The 16,307-nt window shown below is 47.9% G+C and overlaps 3 protein-coding genes across 4 annotated transcripts; 1 reads left to right on the top strand and 2 right to left on the bottom strand.

Annotated features, from left to right (window-relative positions):
* Window positions 1-238: 238 nt before the first annotated feature.
* On the bottom strand, window positions 239-3,392 carry LOC4814562 (TBC domain-containing protein kinase-like protein). The gene is made up of 6 exons (XM_001354872.4): window positions 3,059-3,392; window positions 1,589-2,992; window positions 1,312-1,518; window positions 981-1,252; window positions 598-894; window positions 239-531 (listed from the first exon to the last, which is right to left on the bottom strand). The coding sequence occupies exons 1-6, from the start codon at window positions 3,249-3,251 to the stop codon at window positions 427-429; spliced, it is 2,478 nt and encodes an 825-aa protein (XP_001354908.3). The 5' UTR covers window positions 3,252-3,392; the 3' UTR covers window positions 239-426.
* Window positions 3,393-3,664: 272 nt separating this feature from the next.
* On the top strand, window positions 3,665-6,308 carry Hgsnat (Heparan-alpha-glucosaminide N-acetyltransferase). The gene is made up of 6 exons (XM_001354873.4): window positions 3,665-4,055; window positions 4,165-4,301; window positions 4,567-4,688; window positions 4,745-4,919; window positions 4,981-5,642; window positions 5,699-6,308. The coding sequence occupies exons 1-6, from the start codon at window positions 3,912-3,914 to the stop codon at window positions 6,181-6,183; spliced, it is 1,725 nt and encodes a 574-aa protein (XP_001354909.2). The 5' UTR covers window positions 3,665-3,911; the 3' UTR covers window positions 6,184-6,308.
* A 193-nt stretch (window positions 6,309-6,501) lies between these two features.
* Window positions 6,502-13,399, bottom strand: LOC4815219 (uncharacterized). 2 transcript variants are annotated; one of them, XM_015186288.2, is made up of 3 exons: window positions 13,184-13,399; window positions 9,206-9,830; window positions 6,502-9,142 (listed from the first exon to the last, which is right to left on the bottom strand). In XM_015186288.2, exons 2-3 carry the CDS (start codon window positions 9,431-9,433, stop codon window positions 7,496-7,498), a joined length of 1,875 nt encoding a protein of 624 aa, XP_015041774.2. In that variant the 5' UTR covers window positions 9,434-9,830; window positions 13,184-13,399; the 3' UTR covers window positions 6,502-7,495. The 2 variants fall into 2 exon arrangements, with proteins under 2 accessions (XP_015041774.2, XP_015041773.2); XM_015186287.2 differs by lacking the exon at window positions 13,184-13,399 and adding an exon at window positions 10,765-10,987.
* Between the last annotated feature and the right edge of the window lie 2,908 nt (window positions 13,400-16,307).

Raw genomic sequence — 16,307 nt, 5'->3', positions numbered from 1 at the left:
GGTACAGGCAAAGTACAGAGTTCTGCTTCGGTTTGGTGAACATTTGCACACGTGTTGATGCATTTTGGAGGATCTGCCCATTTTCCTCCAAATGAAGCTCTCAAAGAGCGCATGAGGCATGAGGATTATCTCGGCAATTCGGATCACAATCTTCAGCAGAATGATACTGCTCCAAGGACCCGCTCCACGGAGAATCATGGTTATTCGATAGAAGTCAGCGAGTGAGCAATAAAACACATACCGTTTTCAAAGGTTATAAATATTACCTACACATACATACATACATATATGGTACAATACATCAACATACGAAAATTACTATATGTAGCATTTTACAAAATATCAATATTGTACAGTGCGTGCGCTTAGGGTAGCCGAACGGGAAGAGTAGCGATGAGAGGACGATGCATATAGGCGTTCGATCGATCAATTCGAGATGAGTATATTCGGCTCGATGGAGTGCAGGACATTGAATCCCTTGTGTAGAATGCAAGTGCGTTGGACGCCGCAGGCCACCAGAAAGTGCGAGAACTGTGATATGGAAAAGAAAACAGAATAGATAGAAAAACGTATTTGTGCCTTCAGTCGGCTGCTCACCTCCACTGCATTCTGATGAATGACGCTCACACAGACCACAATCCTTCCCCGCAGCTGCGCCTCCAGATTTGGGACATTTAGCGCCTCCAGACGCTGCTCGCCCAGCTGCACCGTCGCGAACGGTATGTTGATGCTGTGCGGTACATGCACATGTCCGTAGTCGACCACGCTCCGCAGATCGATGAGGGCCAGATCGTCGGGGGAATGGAGCAGCAAATGCTGCACATCTTTGGCACTGATGCGAGGACACTGCTCCAGCTGCAGATGCTTCAGTTCCACATCAGTCAGGCCGATGTCCTGCGGATGAAGATGAAGCGAAAGAAACAAGACTGGTTAGATATCTGAGACCTTGCGGAGACTCTGCTGGTACCGCAAACACAAACCAGAGACTGGGGCGGCTGGGAGCGCAGGGCGTGCTGGCGATGCGTGATGCTCTTTGGTGTCGCCTCGTACATCTTCTGCGACTCAATCACACAGGTCTCCATCACGATGTCGGGCAGATCGGAGAAGAGCAGTATGCACTCGTTGAAGCCCGAGTCGAGCAGCGTACTCCTCAGTTGCCGCAGAATGGCGATGCCGATGAACAGCGGATACGAGCTGTCGCCCAGCATCAGCTTGTCCCACAAGTGCAGGATCTTGTGCAGCGGAAACACATCTACAAGGACGATTCAGTTAAGGCTGTCCCATGGGCCGGAACTCACGGTTGCAACTCACGAGAGAACATGGTCAGGAACCAGGGAATGGCAAAGAGCTCCGGAATGAAACTGATGCTGGATAAATGCTGGGCGAGGAGCGGCTCGTGGAAGGCTGTTAGCTGCGAGAACTTGCTCAGATACTCCTTGATGATGGCCGAGTTATCCTTGAGGAAGAACCAGTGCAAGTACTTCGGTATGAATCGGAATAGGCTCAGAAAGGCCAACTCTGCAAGAAGCCGAAGCCAAAACGTATGATCACACAACGTGGTAGTCCCACCCGCGCAGGACCAACTCACCCTCATTGTTGAAGTTCAGATAGAGAAAGGGTGCCGTAAGCGAGTCCAGGCCCTGCCAGTAGACATACTGTGGATGGGCCGTCACCCAGGCCTTGAGCAGTCGCCTCAACTTCCGGTGGCCGTCGGGCGAGGACAAGAGCTCGTCGTACTGGTGGCATCGCGGAATGTCTACCTCGATCTGCCTGTCCGTCGACGTTGGCGTGAACTTGTCAATCTTCCCATAGCCGCTGTTCGGCACCACCTCCAGCAGGGCAGCCCAGACAGCACCTCGCAGCAGCGGCGGAATATCGATGGCCGCCTCCCGCTGCAGCAGCTCGGCCGTGTAGGGATAGGCTTGCAGCAGGCGGGCGAATAGGCGCACGCGATGGAACTGGTACTCGATGTCGCGCTCTCTAATGACCAGCGGCAGTTGCTGCAGCTCGAGGACAAACTGTTGATGCTGGGACGTGAAGCGCGGCGAGTGGAGCAGCGGGAAGTATACACAGGCCGGCAGCTGGCTGAGACGCTGTAGCAGGGCCTGCAGCTTGAGCGGCACCACGCGATCGTCCATCAGGTGCGACTGGCTGCGAGTCGGACAGACGCTGGCTCCATTCAGACGCACGATCTGCGGCAGGCCCAGGATGGGTGCCTCGCTGCGGATGAGGCCTTCCTTTTTGAGCTCCGCCTGGACATCGCCACCGGCCAGCTGCCAGAGGTGATAGATTTGCGACAGCGGACACCGCAGGAGCAGCGGGATAGGCGGTAAAGGGGACTCCAGCTGCTGTTTCGGCTCATCTTCTTTGGCCTTCTCTTGTTCCCGCTCTGCAATCAGGATGTCCGCGAAACATTTATTGGCCAGCAGCTCCCTGGGCAGTGGTCGCTGGCCGGGACTGGCGTGGAGACATTTCTCCAGCAGCTGCCGCAGCTCTGCGTCCATGTTCTGGTAGACCTCGAAGCACTGATGCTCCCGGGCGATCTTCTCCAGCACATTGTTACTCCTGGCGAAGGCGAGTACTTTCCTGACTACATTCGAGATTTTCAGCTTTGGCCAGAGCTGCAGCCCCAGCACCAGCTCCGCCACAAGCATGGCCAGGGCCCACACATCGCTCTTGACGTTCCCATTGAGGCCGAGCAGTCGTTCCGGTGCCATGTAGCGGATGTTGCCCACGGGAAACGGCACATAGGCACCGCCCTTGGTCATGAAATAGAGGCCGTAGTTGAAGAGCTTCAGTCGTCCGTCCGGTGTGATCAGAATGTTCTTTGGCTCCAGGTTGTGGGCCACCAGATGATGCTGGCTGAGGACATTGATGCCGCAGGCCACCTGGTAAAAGATGCGCAAGATTTGTGCGAGACTGAGCGGGGGGTGTCGCTTCACATGCTCCTCCAGGGAGCAGCCCACGTACTCCGATACGACAATGGTTCGTTCTGAAAGGATACTCGATGTGAGACAGGGAATATGCACAACCTGGGTCCTTTGGTCAGTTACGTTACCATGCTTGCCGCGAATAACGTCTAGATACTGGCACAGGTGCTCATCCTGCAACTCCTTCAGCCGCTGGGCACGCCCCAGAATCGCTATCGAGTTTGGGGTGAGCGGCAAGCCATTGCTGCCGCACACATCGCCCGGATGCAGTTTCGCAAAGAAGGTGACGGCGCACAGGCGAGTCTCAGGTTTGATTGCCATTGATGGGGGGGCGGATGGATGGCTTTCCGCTTCTTCCTGCTTCCTTGCTCTCTTTCGTTATTGATGGACTCAGTTCCAAGCCAAGCCTGCATCGGCAGCAACAATTATTGGAAACGGAGTCCCAGAGCGAACAGCTGTTGGCGTTGCCACCCCAGGCATACGCCCCCTCAAATGGAAAGCCGACGCGCCAATTCTGTTATCAATTTAAAAAGGCTAGTGGACAATGTCTGGAATTCAACCAATCGATCGAAACTAATCATGAAATTAAACCATATTGTTGTAAAGAGCGGTGGAGGCCACAACGCAATCCGCAAACAAAGAAATTTTTAAAATTCTGGCAATTCAATCTATTTATTGGAAGGCGATTTCACCCTTCTGGCCACTCTTTAGAGCTTTGGGCATTGCCCAGCACTGGCTTTCGTTTACTGTTGTTGTTGTTGCGCTGATCCACTTGCGAATTAACTTTTATTGCGCACTCGAAGTTGTTTTCTTATTTGTGCACCCAACATGCCGCTCTCCAGCTATAAATTCTGACTAGTTAGGCTCAGTCGGTCGCCAGTAACGCCGAGCGGGCCACTGCGTACCATCATCCCACTGTGGCTATCACTGCAATTTGCATTGATAACATATTGACTACGGCTCGGATTTGACCCAGAAATTATGTCGCAGCTGGTGGAGTACACTGATCCGAGATGGCGCGGTCTAAATATGCGCGCCCTCGCCGTCGACCAGGCCTACATGTACCTGCGGTCGGAGTACGGGGAGCCCAGCTATCTCTATACGCTTTCCGACGAGTGCTATACGGTTGAGTATCCATCAATTTGCGAGTAATTTGGATCGGTTTCTCCCCTGAATCGATGACAATTAATGAAATCGAAAACATCTCGATCTCCCCTCCCCTTCCCACCACCAGTGCCCCTACACGAAAGTGAAAGCTCTGCCTGCTGCTGGCAGCGGACAGCAGTTGGAGCCGTTACAGCTGAGCACGGAGTACGCTTTGAATTTCAAAATCTTTCAACACGATCAGGGTCGCTATGCCCACGAGAATGTGTGAGTACAAATACACACATACATATGCACATAAGTGCATTTTTGTTCTTTTGGTTAGCATATGTTTGTTTCTCCGTTAGCCACAAGTATTACGTTACCCCACCGCCCCATCGGTAAGCAGCTAAGTAGCTAGTGCCACTCCCCGGTGGGCGTTTAATCGAAATTACTTAATTAAGCGAATGCTTGTGGCACTTGACGCGATTGGCAGCTATCAGAGAATGTTCTACTCTCCAAATTTAATCAAATTTCCCTATCACTCCCATAGCTCTGCCCTCTGCTGGCTGCGTCGCACCGATCTGCAGGAGTTCGGGGTCTACAATCTGACGCTCCTGCCCAACGGCACCTGCGACTTTGCCGTGGACAAGCCGGGCGTGCCCATCAACTACGGTGAGTGCCGCCATGCCCCCTGCTATTGAAACTGAAGCGAAGCTATCTCTTTGCAGCGTTCCTTTCCGTGTTCGTGCTGGTGGCCGCCGTGCTAATCCTCCTGAAGCTAGGAAGCTGCGCCTGGCGTTGCTACCGCTACGATGAGGCTGCTGCCGCGGCGGACAGCATTGGGGCGGCTGCTGCGAAGGCCACGCAGCGTAAGCGACTGCGAAGTCTGGACACGTTCCGCGGGTAACTGCCGGGAGCATTACCAGCAGCACTACCATTAATCACCCGGTTTTCGCTTCCACAGACTGTCCATTGTTCTGATGATATTCGTGAATAGCGGGGGCGGCGGCTATGCGTGGATCGAGCACGCCGCCTGGAACGGCCTGCATCTCGCCGACCTGGTCTTCCCCTCCTTCCTGTGGATCATGGGCGTCTGCATACCTCTCTCGGTCAAGGCACAGCTCTCGCGCGGCAACAGCAAGGCCCGCATCTGTTTGCGCATCCTCTGGCGCTCCATCAAATTGTTCGCCATCGGCCTCTGCCTCAACTCGATGAGCGGCCCCTCACTGGAGCAACTGCGTCTAATGGGAGTGCTGCAGCGTTTCGGGATTGCCTTCCTTGTTGTCGGCATCCTGCACACCCTCTGCAGCCGCCGGGAACAGGTCCAGCCACAGCGCGCCTGGCATCGAGTCATATACGATGTCTGTCTGTTCAGCGGGGAGCTGGCCGTGCTCCTGGCCCTGATCGCCGCTTATCTGGGCCTCACCTTCGGCCTGCCTGTGCCCGGCTGTCCGCGCGGCTATTTGGGGCCCGGCGGAAAGCACGACCTGGCTGCGCATCCGAACTGCATTGGCGGCGCAGCTGGCTATGTGGACCTGCAGGTCCTGGGCAATGCACATATCTACCAGCATCCCACAGCCAAGTATGTGTACGACTCCAGTGCCTTCGATCCGGAGGGAGTCTTTGGTGAGTCTCGAATATCTTCAGAATATCTACAGAATTCTGTAAGTCTGTACTTGCAGGCTGCCTTCTCAGCGTGGTCCAGGTACTGTTGGGCGCCTTTGCCGGTCTCACGCTCCTCGTCCATACCACCTGGCAGACCCGCCTTAGGCGCTGGCTGCTCCTCTCCCTGCTCCTGGGGCTCGTCGGTGGTGCTCTGTGCGGCTTCTCCCGGGAGGGTGGCGTAATACCCGTGAACAAGAACCTCTGGTCGCTTTCGTTTGTGTTTGTGACCGTCAGCGTGGCCCTTCTGCTGCTGGCCCTGCTCTACTACATCATCGATGTGCGCGACGGCTGGTGGTCGGGCTGGCCCTTTTCCGAATGTGGCATGAACGCCATCATCATGTACGTGGGCCATTCTGTCCTGCACAAGATGCTGCCCTGGCACTGGCGTCTCGGGTCCATGAACACCCACTTTGTGCTGCTGCTCGAGTCCACGTGGAACACACTCCTCTGGGTGGGCATTGCCCTCTACCTGGACGCTCACGAATTTTACTATAGTCTCTAGGCTTATTCGATTTTAAAGCTCATTTTGCTTCCAATAAATGTTAGCCTGTAAGCCGCTTGTCAATCTGCAACAAGCTTAACCCATTTAAGGGCGGCTCGCTCGTGTCCTTTCGGTACACAAACCAATCTTTATTGTCCTTAAGTTTGTTCCACTCTTTTCTATTGCAGAAAGGAGGCCCACAGCAGTCTGAAGCGATTGCCAGATTGCCAAAGTCTCCTTTTATCTGGTGTGCCAGCGCACAATTCTTCAAGTGAGGGGCTTCGATTCCTCGGAACTGCATCTGGGAACACAGTAATGACAAAAAGACTGTTGTGCGTGTTTTATTTTGGAAATGTTTTTAGTTTTATTCTTAGGCTTAGAAAACATTCATTCGCCCAACGTTCTATTAATGGATTTTTCTCTCATTTCTTGTTTTATTTCGAGGCGCATTCCTAAGGCTACATTTTGTGAGTGGGGGCGGGGTGTGATTGCTTCTCTTTCGATCAAGGATCGGTAATCGGTCGTTACTTTTCTTAGCTCATTTCATCTCTCGTTTACATACTACTAGGGCACTGTACTACTACATACACATCAGCACTACTACTACTACGAATATATATATATCTGCATATATCTATGTATATTAAATGCCGTCGTCCGTCTTCTCCGCAAATGATGAAAACCCACATTTTTCAACGTACTGGTCTGTCCAAAACGAGACAGCACCTCCTTTATAACGGTATTAAACCTGTACCAGGCTGTCGAGGAGCAGGCGAAACGACTATATTGCGCGGTCTATAGAGAGACTCCGTATAAAATTAGGCAAACAAATCGAAAAAAAAAATCCAAGAGAGGTCTTAATCTTATTTACATAAACTAATCTCTAAATTAAGGTTTTGCATATGCGTCTACATGTATGCATTACGGTGGGGAGGGGGAGGGGAGCGACTGAGTATTATATCTATAATTGAAAAGTAAAAAAAAAAACAAAATACAAAAATAATAAGTAAAAAATAAACGTATTATTCGGCTCAGCATCATTCGTCGTTCATCGTGTACAAAAATATTACTCGTATAAATATTGGATGCTTCTCGAAGCCCACCGTATCGCATGCGGCGTATATGTACAGATGCTGGGTGGCGTCTCTCAATCTCTCAATAAATATATAAATCTCTTTTTTTTTTTGCAATTCTTACGATACGTAAAGTATGATTTAAAAAAAAGGGGGTTTGTTGTTGTTGTTTTAAGGTATAGATCAACAAGTTGGCCAAGTCCCTTCCATCCGCTGGTTCCTCCGTCTCCGTTTCCGTCTCCCTCTCGTTCTTGATTGCTTTAGACTTTTGTCTCTGCGGAGGATGGAGTGTTTGCTGGCACTGCCTGGCCAACAAATTTGGCCGACTTGAGGAGTATAAACTTGGGATTGGCATTGGTTGCCGCCACAGCCACAGTGGCGGTGGTGGTGGTGGTGGCGGCACCCTTCTTGGCCGGTGTTATGGTCACCGTACTGGGGGCTATGGCATTCATCGCAGCCGTCTGATTGCTGGCAGCCAGCGAGGAGGCCGGCAGTATGGTGGTCACCCCGTTCTCATGCTGAATGGTGTTGGCATTGTTGAATATTGCACGAATCTTATTACTATTCCCCTGAGATCCTCCAACGACGTTGATTTTTAGTGCAGCTCCAGGCGCTACCACTACCTCGGACGGCTGCTGACGCTGCTGCACAATTCTGGCGGTGAACTCATTGCCGGCCAGCACTAGGTTCTGAGTCTGTCCAGTTATGGGCAGGCCGCTGGCCAGGATCAGCTGCATGCCACCAGCCGTGGCACCGCGCTGCTTCAGCTCATCCGTCGGCGGACTGACGCTCAATTTACGCTCGAGGACATGCTCATCGAAGCCAGAATCCGAGGAGTTGTCGTTGAATTTGGTGGCCACCGAGGACGAGGTCGAGCAGTTGGACGACGAGGATAGCGAGGAGGGTGAAGCCGCTCCGACGGATGTTGTGGTCATGCCCGGATGCAAGCTCGCAGTGGCGGTGGCCGTCGTGGAATGTGGCAGAGCCATAGCCGTGACTTCAGTCTTGTTCAGTGGAATGGGACTTATTCTATGGATATCGCCCTGTGGAAAGGACTCCGATTGTCGTTTAAAGAACAAATGATGCTTCTTCATAGCTGGCATCGGATTTTGCACAATATTTCCTTGGTTCGGAGTTTGATTTTGAGATGGAGCTGGAATCGCAACGGGTGCTGCACCTGAAGCTGCAGCTGCAACTGGAGGAACCATTTTTGGCTTGGCGTTGGCGGCCGCGGCGGCGGCGGCGGTGGCTGCCATCTCCGCTTGCTGCCGCCTGAGGCGCTGGTGCTTTTCGCATGGCTTGTAAAGCATCGGATCGATGATGTAGCAACACATGCCAAGAGTCAGACTCTGGAAGACTGTGCCGCAGCAGACCTCTAATCGTATCAGATCGCTCTCTTCGAAGAACGGCACATTGTCCACTGCCCGTCGATTCTTTTTCGGCGCCAGTTGGCAGCGTCGCTTGCTGCCCGTGAGCTTCGGTCGCTTGCTGTTCTTCCCTTGCTCGGCCTGGGCCGCCGACGCGGCTGCCGTCCGCTTTCTGGTCTGATAGGGGGCCGACAGGATCGGTGGTGCCCCCCCACCCGTAGCCGTAGCCGTAGCCGTAACCGTAACCGAAGCGGGAACAGGCAAGTGCTCCTCGTCGTTGCTCTCGTTAGAGTCGCTCTGCTGGTGCTCCGACATGGGTGAGGAGCTGCTCTGACGTGGATGGTTCCTGGCGACTGGTTCCGCTACTGCTCCTGGAACGGCCGTTATCTTGCCCTTGCGATTCTTCTTAAAGATCTTCGCAAACTTCTCGGGTATAAAAGAGCTGCTGCCGCCGACTCCTCCTTCGCCAGCCTCTGCGTTCTCGCGCTTTTTCTGTTTGGCCAGGGACTTGGTGCCGGGACCAGCTCGGGCATCCACCACCTTTTACAGGAAACAGAGAGTTAGTAAAGTGATTTTATGGCGGTATACTCTCTTGGTACTTACATGACCCCAATGGCGCTTGCTGTCGGCGGGCAGGCGCTTGAAGCGCTTCACCAGCAGCACGCACGCGTTGCAGATCTCGCCATTGCGCGGCTCCTGTAGGTTGAAGCACAGCACCGACTCCTTCTCGTATTTGCGGGAGGCCGTGAAGCGAGAGCTGCTCGACTTGGCCCGGCAGATGCAACAGCCGTCGGCGGAGCGGTAAACGCGTGGCTTATGAAAGCTGAACATATTTTTTCCTTCGTTTGATCGGTAATGAATAAATGAAAAAGGAAAGCTCCTTTTTTCTCTTGGGTCTGTTGAATGTTTTGTTGTTGTCCTCACGATTTTCTCACTGTTTGCATTTGTCTTTTACTGGTGTGTGTGTGTGTGTATGTCTGTTTTTTTGTGTGCGTATTGGTGGGTTGATTCGTTGTGCGTCCTTGCGCGCTTTTGTGTATATGTGTGTGTATTGTGTCTGTGTGTGTGTGTGTGCGCATTCACTGTAATTTTGTTAGTGTTATTTCTTGGCGACGATTGGATTTATACTGATTCGGGACTCGTTCACAGCCAACAGCCATTTCTTGCGATTAACTGTTGTTTGCTGCATTTGTGACCTTTTATCCTGCGTCGTCGTCGGCGTTACGATCTAAACAAGAGAGTTAAGAAGAAATTTCGAGTTAGAAACGGTTAAACATATGATCACACTGCAGTGTTGACAGCTGGCAACGCTGCTTTGCTCGGCTCGGCCTGCGTCGCTTTATTACAGCATAAACTGCAATTCCAATTCAAAATGAAATTCACGCCAATCGAGAAATCTTTTTACAATGCTTCCGTTTCGACAACCGGTTTCCACACGAAATGATTAAATGTCTTATCAACACATTCAATAAGTAGTATATTTTTGAGGCAGTGTTAATTAAATTTAGCAAACATGTTTTCAACAGCAATAAGATCAATGGGAGTAAGCGGGTGAGATACATAGCTAAGCCACGCGCGCGCTCATATACACACGCTGACGAACACACACACGAATAGACATATGTAATACATATTATGTATACATATATACTGAAGCGCAATTTTTTGTTGCCTGGCAATACCACTTCTGTACGTGTGAGTGCAAGTTTTTGGGGACGCGCGCCGCATAAACAAAGCACAGCGCAAAAAAAAGGGACACACACTAATACAGTGAATTTAAAGCGCGCTCTCTCGCTGCACTCGCAGCGAGTGACGTGACTTTTGATACGGCTGGCTGCTGGGCCAGCCTTCTTCCTCCTTCTCCACGGCCATTGATGTTGTTTTTGGAAAAACTGATTTTCGTTTGGACACAAAAGTGCGTGAGCGTCTATCTACGTGTGTGTGTGTGCACCGGCTAAGCATTTGTGTGCGTGCATAGGTTGAGCATTTTTTTCATTGCTTACATGCCATGAATATTTGTATGTGTGTGTTTTTGGAAGGTGAAAATGCATTAACAGGTTTCCAAACATTTTCTTGTTGCTATTATTAACACTCATCTTCCTGCCCCCGTCACTACCTATGTGCTTGACCCCGTACTCACTGTCGACGAAAAAACTATTTACCTGACTAAAACTGATCGTTTTTCTGCTAAATGCGGCGACACTTATTTTTTTTTCACAAAAAAACCCTTTAGTACTCTTCGATTTGCTGGGAATTAGTAATAGTATCCAGGGACAGTGCAAAATATACGCGGCGGTAAGAGCTCCGGGTAAAACGCGTCTGCACGCAAGAAACACAAAGGCAAAGTGATGAAGATGTGTGTGCGAGTGAGAGATTGGGCAGCGCAAAGCGAATGCAGTGATAACGCAAGCGAGCAGCTGAGCCGTGTCTCCCTCCGTCTCCCTTCCACTCATGTGGAGTGCGTGGTCGTGTGTACGTGAGAATGCGCGTAGCAAAAATTCCGGTTGTATTTACAGCGATACAACAGATACAGATAGAGCATGACAGCACCGGTCAGAAAGAGATACAGAGAGAGAGCCGAAGCGGGAGAGCAGTAGAAACAACAATTTGCATAACATTCACTGTTCGGCGGGAGGCGTAAACAGAGTTGCCACCTGACAAATTCGAAATGTTAATTGAGAAATTTGTCGTTCATTTGTTCGGCTGCGCTGCTGTTGTCGTTCTCCCCGAGTTCTGGTTCTGGTTCTGGGCCAGCCATTGCTTTCGTTTTCATTGTTTTATTTTGCGGCTTTGCATTGTTCCGATAAAGGCGAAACGTGCACAATACATACGAGCAGAGCTGATAAAGCAATAACCGCAGCGCAGCTGCATGCACGTATACATATATGAGAATTTGAGTGTGGTGTATGATATTATGACGCCTTTTCCCCCCAATTTAATAATAGGCCCCCTTGCAACACCTACGCTGGGGCACAGTGGTATTGTCATACGTGACAAACAAGACGTATACACACAGATACAGCATCTGTCAGCATATGTCGAATAGGTATGTATATGTATGTAAGTAGAATTGGTGGCAACGCTGTGGCCGCTCAGACAGCTGCGGTCGATGTAACCACTTTACTGTTGCTGCGAATATGCACCGCATTCTTGTTGCTATTGTACGTTGGGGCGAAAGTGGCCGAAAAACATGTGTGTGTGTGTGTGTGTGTGTGTGTGTGTGTGCGTGGATGTGCTACGTGCCTGTTGGGGCACACGCACAACCGAAATCCAACAAAAAAGGAGGCCAAAATCTAGGTCGTCGCTGCCCGCCTGGCGCTGGGATGCCAGCAAGTGGCCGCAAAATTAAAATCAAAACAAAATGCAAGACGCAAATACATAAGAGAACAGGCACAGCGACTTGCTTGAGTGCGCATGTATTGGTAGAGTACTCGGCTTTGGGCATTGCGAATATAAAACTGTACTTGTGCGAAGTTGAACGTGTAGATCAGTAATTGAGCGGCGGACGGGACTCTTGCAAGAGAACATTGTGGGGGCGGGTGGTGAGAGGGAAAGAGAGAGAAGCAAATGCTTGAAAGAAGTTTTGTTTATTGTATTTCACGCACTCGAAAGCGTATACATACATATGTATGTATGACATACACATGTTCAGAGTGCTGGCAAACAAGGTCAACGCGTTTGTGTTGTACGCACGAAAATCAACTTTCCTACGTTGTTTTTTAGGCCTCTCCGCCGGCAGAAAGTGAAAGACAACTCGAGAGGTAGTCTTATTGGAATAATCTCATAAGAATGTGAAAACAACAGCATCGGCGGCAGCCTGAAACAGGTTGTTGGGGCGGGCTATTTAACAGTTATAACACATCCATACATGCACACAAAGAAGCATTTGCACCGGTAAATGGAGTGATAGCGTAATACACAAAATGAAAATGAACCGAAATTAAATAAAGGAAAAAAGAAAGTAAATATGTTAACTCGGGTTTTTTTATATTTGCCAATGTCTTGAAAAACTATTTGCTAGAATGGAGCAGGAGGGGTGGGTAGGGGGGCAGCAGCGTAATTGGAAGTAGGTTGTTCGGACACACACACACGCAGGTGGGTGCAAGCAAGAAACAAGGAGAGAGACGGGCACTGTTAAGTAATAGATTACACTGCGCTCTCCTCTGTGCGTATGTATGTGTGAGCGAGCGAGTGCACGCTTGTGTTGGTCTGTTTTGCAGAGAAAGCGCGCGCAAAAGTAAAACGAAGAATAGACAACGGAAAATGCTTTGTGCCACTTTTTTCGACCCTTTCGCTCGCATTTCCGCACAATTACAATCGCTAACGAAATTGTTTTTTGGCTCGAGGCCGCCTCACATTGCCATTGGAAGAGTTCAAGAGGCAGGCGGCAGCAGATACATTTGATTATAGCCAAGTGAAGGTCAACAGAAACAATCAATTTGTTGCTCAAATCGTAGCACACAAGACCAAGATTGTTTTCACACACGCACACAAATAAACGGCACAATATTCTGCATTATTTTTGGGTAGTGCGTATGCATATGCATGTTGTGTGGCTGAGTATACTAAATTTGCACTTACCTGCTTATTCTCTTGTCGCAGCCTGAATCTGGATCTGGGAGAGCTGCTCTTGTTTTCTTTATGCACCTTTTGATTTGATTAACGTGTGATGTATATGAAAAACTTGAATTTCGGTTTTGATCATTCAAGAATTGCAAATGTATTTGTAATTTTTGTAAACACAACCCCCATTCTGTGTGACTGCTGAAATCCGGATAAAATATACGGTCTGACCCTCAGAAATATACCGAAACTAAGTCACAAATTTCAAAATATACCATAAATATACTGTCGAATTATTGTCCTTGTTTTTGATATTCGGTTGAATATTACTAGCTAGGCTAGCTAAAACTCTTAGCTCTGAACTCATAAATTTATCCGATTATTAAAGATTGGTAACTGGATTGTTTATAAAATATGGTTTATGCAAAACCGGTAAAAAACAATTTCCACTATTCCACGCTAACTACATATTTGCTACATAATGGGAGGAAAAAGTGGGTATGGAACACAGGCAAAACGGTGCAGAAAATGCAGCTCAGGCCAAGTATAATCCACTCCTTTCGCCTAATATACCTTGAAGACAAAAAGCCGACTTTTTCTCCCCACCGAGCTAAAGTTCGTACCAGCCTTTAAATTTATCTATACCCTTCTTCATAGACCATTCCAAATTACGAATCACTATGAGCGACACATTCCGCTTCATTTTCAAAAAATTTCGTAAATTCTGTTAGTGCTTCAACACAATTTCGACGTCGAAATATACCGAAAAGTATATATACCGTAAATAGTGTAGGCCGGCTGCGCCGGCTAGGGTTCGTACCAGCCTTTCAATTTATCTATACCCTTCTTCATAGACCATTCCAAATTACGAATCACTATGAGCGACACATTCCGCCTCATTTTAAAAAAATTACGTATTTTCTGTTAGTGCTTCAACACAATTTCGATGTCGAAATATACCGAAAAGTATATATACCGTAAATAATGTATGCCGGCTGCGCCGGCTAGGGTTGTCAAATTTTGATTTTACTTGCTTGTTTCATCGATATGCACAGGTCGATATGTCGATATCCTTGTGCGATAAGCGGAACGAAGCGCGTACATACATTTATTTTGAAAATAGCAATTGACCCGAGGTTCGATTTTGTTTTTAGATTTTTTTTTTTTAACTTTTTAGTGAATTGTGGTGGTAGCTGAAAAAGTTGGATGGACCAAGGGATATTTTTACAGGGACCAAGAATATTTGTCGAGATCGATACATATGCATGAATAGGTTAAAACGATTTCTATCCAAGAAAACGTCATTAATAGTTAAATTTTAATGCAGCTTCGAAAACAAAACTTTGACATTATCAAAAGAAAAAGGGTATATAAATGACCCATAGCAATAGGAACGTTTTTCTTCTGTTCCCATACGTTTGCTAAAACCTTTTTTTAGAGAGGATCCTATAAAAAGAAGTATTTAAAATATTCGGTATTTTTTAGGGTGAGATCGTATATTTGTCGCATCCATACTCACTTACGTTTTCTTACGTCCTATGTTGCTGGCAACATTCAATTTGTATGGGCCAGACTCATGTGCCGTGAAATCGAGCAGCATTGTTCCACAACATTGCGCGAATTGAGCAAAATTATGCATACCCTGGGGGAAATGGATGTTATAGAATTGTGAATACATTTGTCACCCAGGCAAAAACAATCAATATTTATACTTTCATATAAAATTAACAAAATAGGGTATTCAAAGGCCTACACGCAACATAGCGACTCTTTTTCTGTTGAACTTTTTCGTTTAAACCTTTTTTTACAATAAATACAATAAAAGCAAGGATTAAAAACCATCGATATTGGTCGATAGTACCATCGATAGTGGTCGATAGTCGTAATACAAATGAGTGTTTTTAAAAGTGTAAAAAGACGGTTAACTCGATGCTAAAAGCATTATTACAATTCTAAATGCAGTATGCGGTCCAACTAGAAGCTAAAAATAATAAAAAATAAAAAACTCTGTACATTGTTCATATATTTGTTTTGTCAATTTATATTTAAATTTTTGTATTTCTTGGATTCTGTTGTATGATTTCTATTGTAACCAAAGATTTTTATTCAAAAACAGCAGAACGTTTACATTTTTCTTCCTTGAGGCGTGTTCGTCTATCAGAGACAATGTGCCCTGCCTTGCTAAAAACCCTTTCCGAAAGACTGAAGCTTGTTCAGCATTTGAGTTTAGCTGAAATCCATCTTTCTTGAAGCGCAGATCTAATATCGTGGCCATCATAATTACAGTCCGTTGCTCATATGTAGATAGGCGTTTTTTGATCGACTCCAATAAAGCATTTTTCATATTTTCCCCTACTTCAGTTTTTAACTGTGGTGAAAGATTTTGGTTGCATCTTTCTGTTTCCTTGTAACTAACGATGCGGTTTTGATTTCATATTCATGCACGAAATGGCCCGTGACGGTTAACAAGCTCGAGTTGGCACTTGATGTCCACAAGTCGTATGTAATAGCAATGTTAGAAATCTCCTCCAAAATCGTTGACAATTTCGCCGAAGTTCCTTTAAAGAGATTGGCCATCATGACGTCTCTCAAATGTGTCCGGCTGGGAAGTTTGTATCGTGGATCCATAACGTGAGAATATTTGACAAAGCCTTCGTTCTCAACGATACTAAAGGGCTGCACATCTTTTGCAACCATCTCATAAACAACAACTCTTTTAAAATACGAGTCCATTGACCGCATACTCGATCTGCAACTGCTGCTTGTAGATACAATGTTTTCGCTGTCAGTACAAGCATCTGCAGCTGGTATGCCGGAATCGGGAGTATGGCTCCTCAAATTCGGGTGTAACCTAGCTAGGTGGTCATGCAAGTTTGAAGTGTTTCCACTGGTCTTATACTCCTTGTTCCAATTTAGGCACTTGGCGAATTTCCTTTCATTAGACCTTTGGAAATACTTCCATACAACCCAAAATTTTATTTTTCTTAGTCAAAAATGTCGTAAAAATACTTTCTAATTGCTTGCGAAGTGTATTACCTTTTTGAAAGAAGCGATCCATTTCTTTCTTTTGAATAAATGCGCACAAATTTCTTTAATGATGGGTAAACCATACTATCGACCACTATCGCCCACTATCGAAACA

Source organism: Drosophila pseudoobscura, chromosome X (assembly GCF_009870125.1).
Source record: "Drosophila pseudoobscura strain MV-25-SWS-2005 chromosome X, UCI_Dpse_MV25, whole genome shotgun sequence".
NCBI classification, from domain to species: Eukaryota; Metazoa; Arthropoda; class Insecta; order Diptera; family Drosophilidae; genus Drosophila; species Drosophila pseudoobscura.
This window is presented reverse-complemented; position numbering and strand designations above follow the sequence as displayed.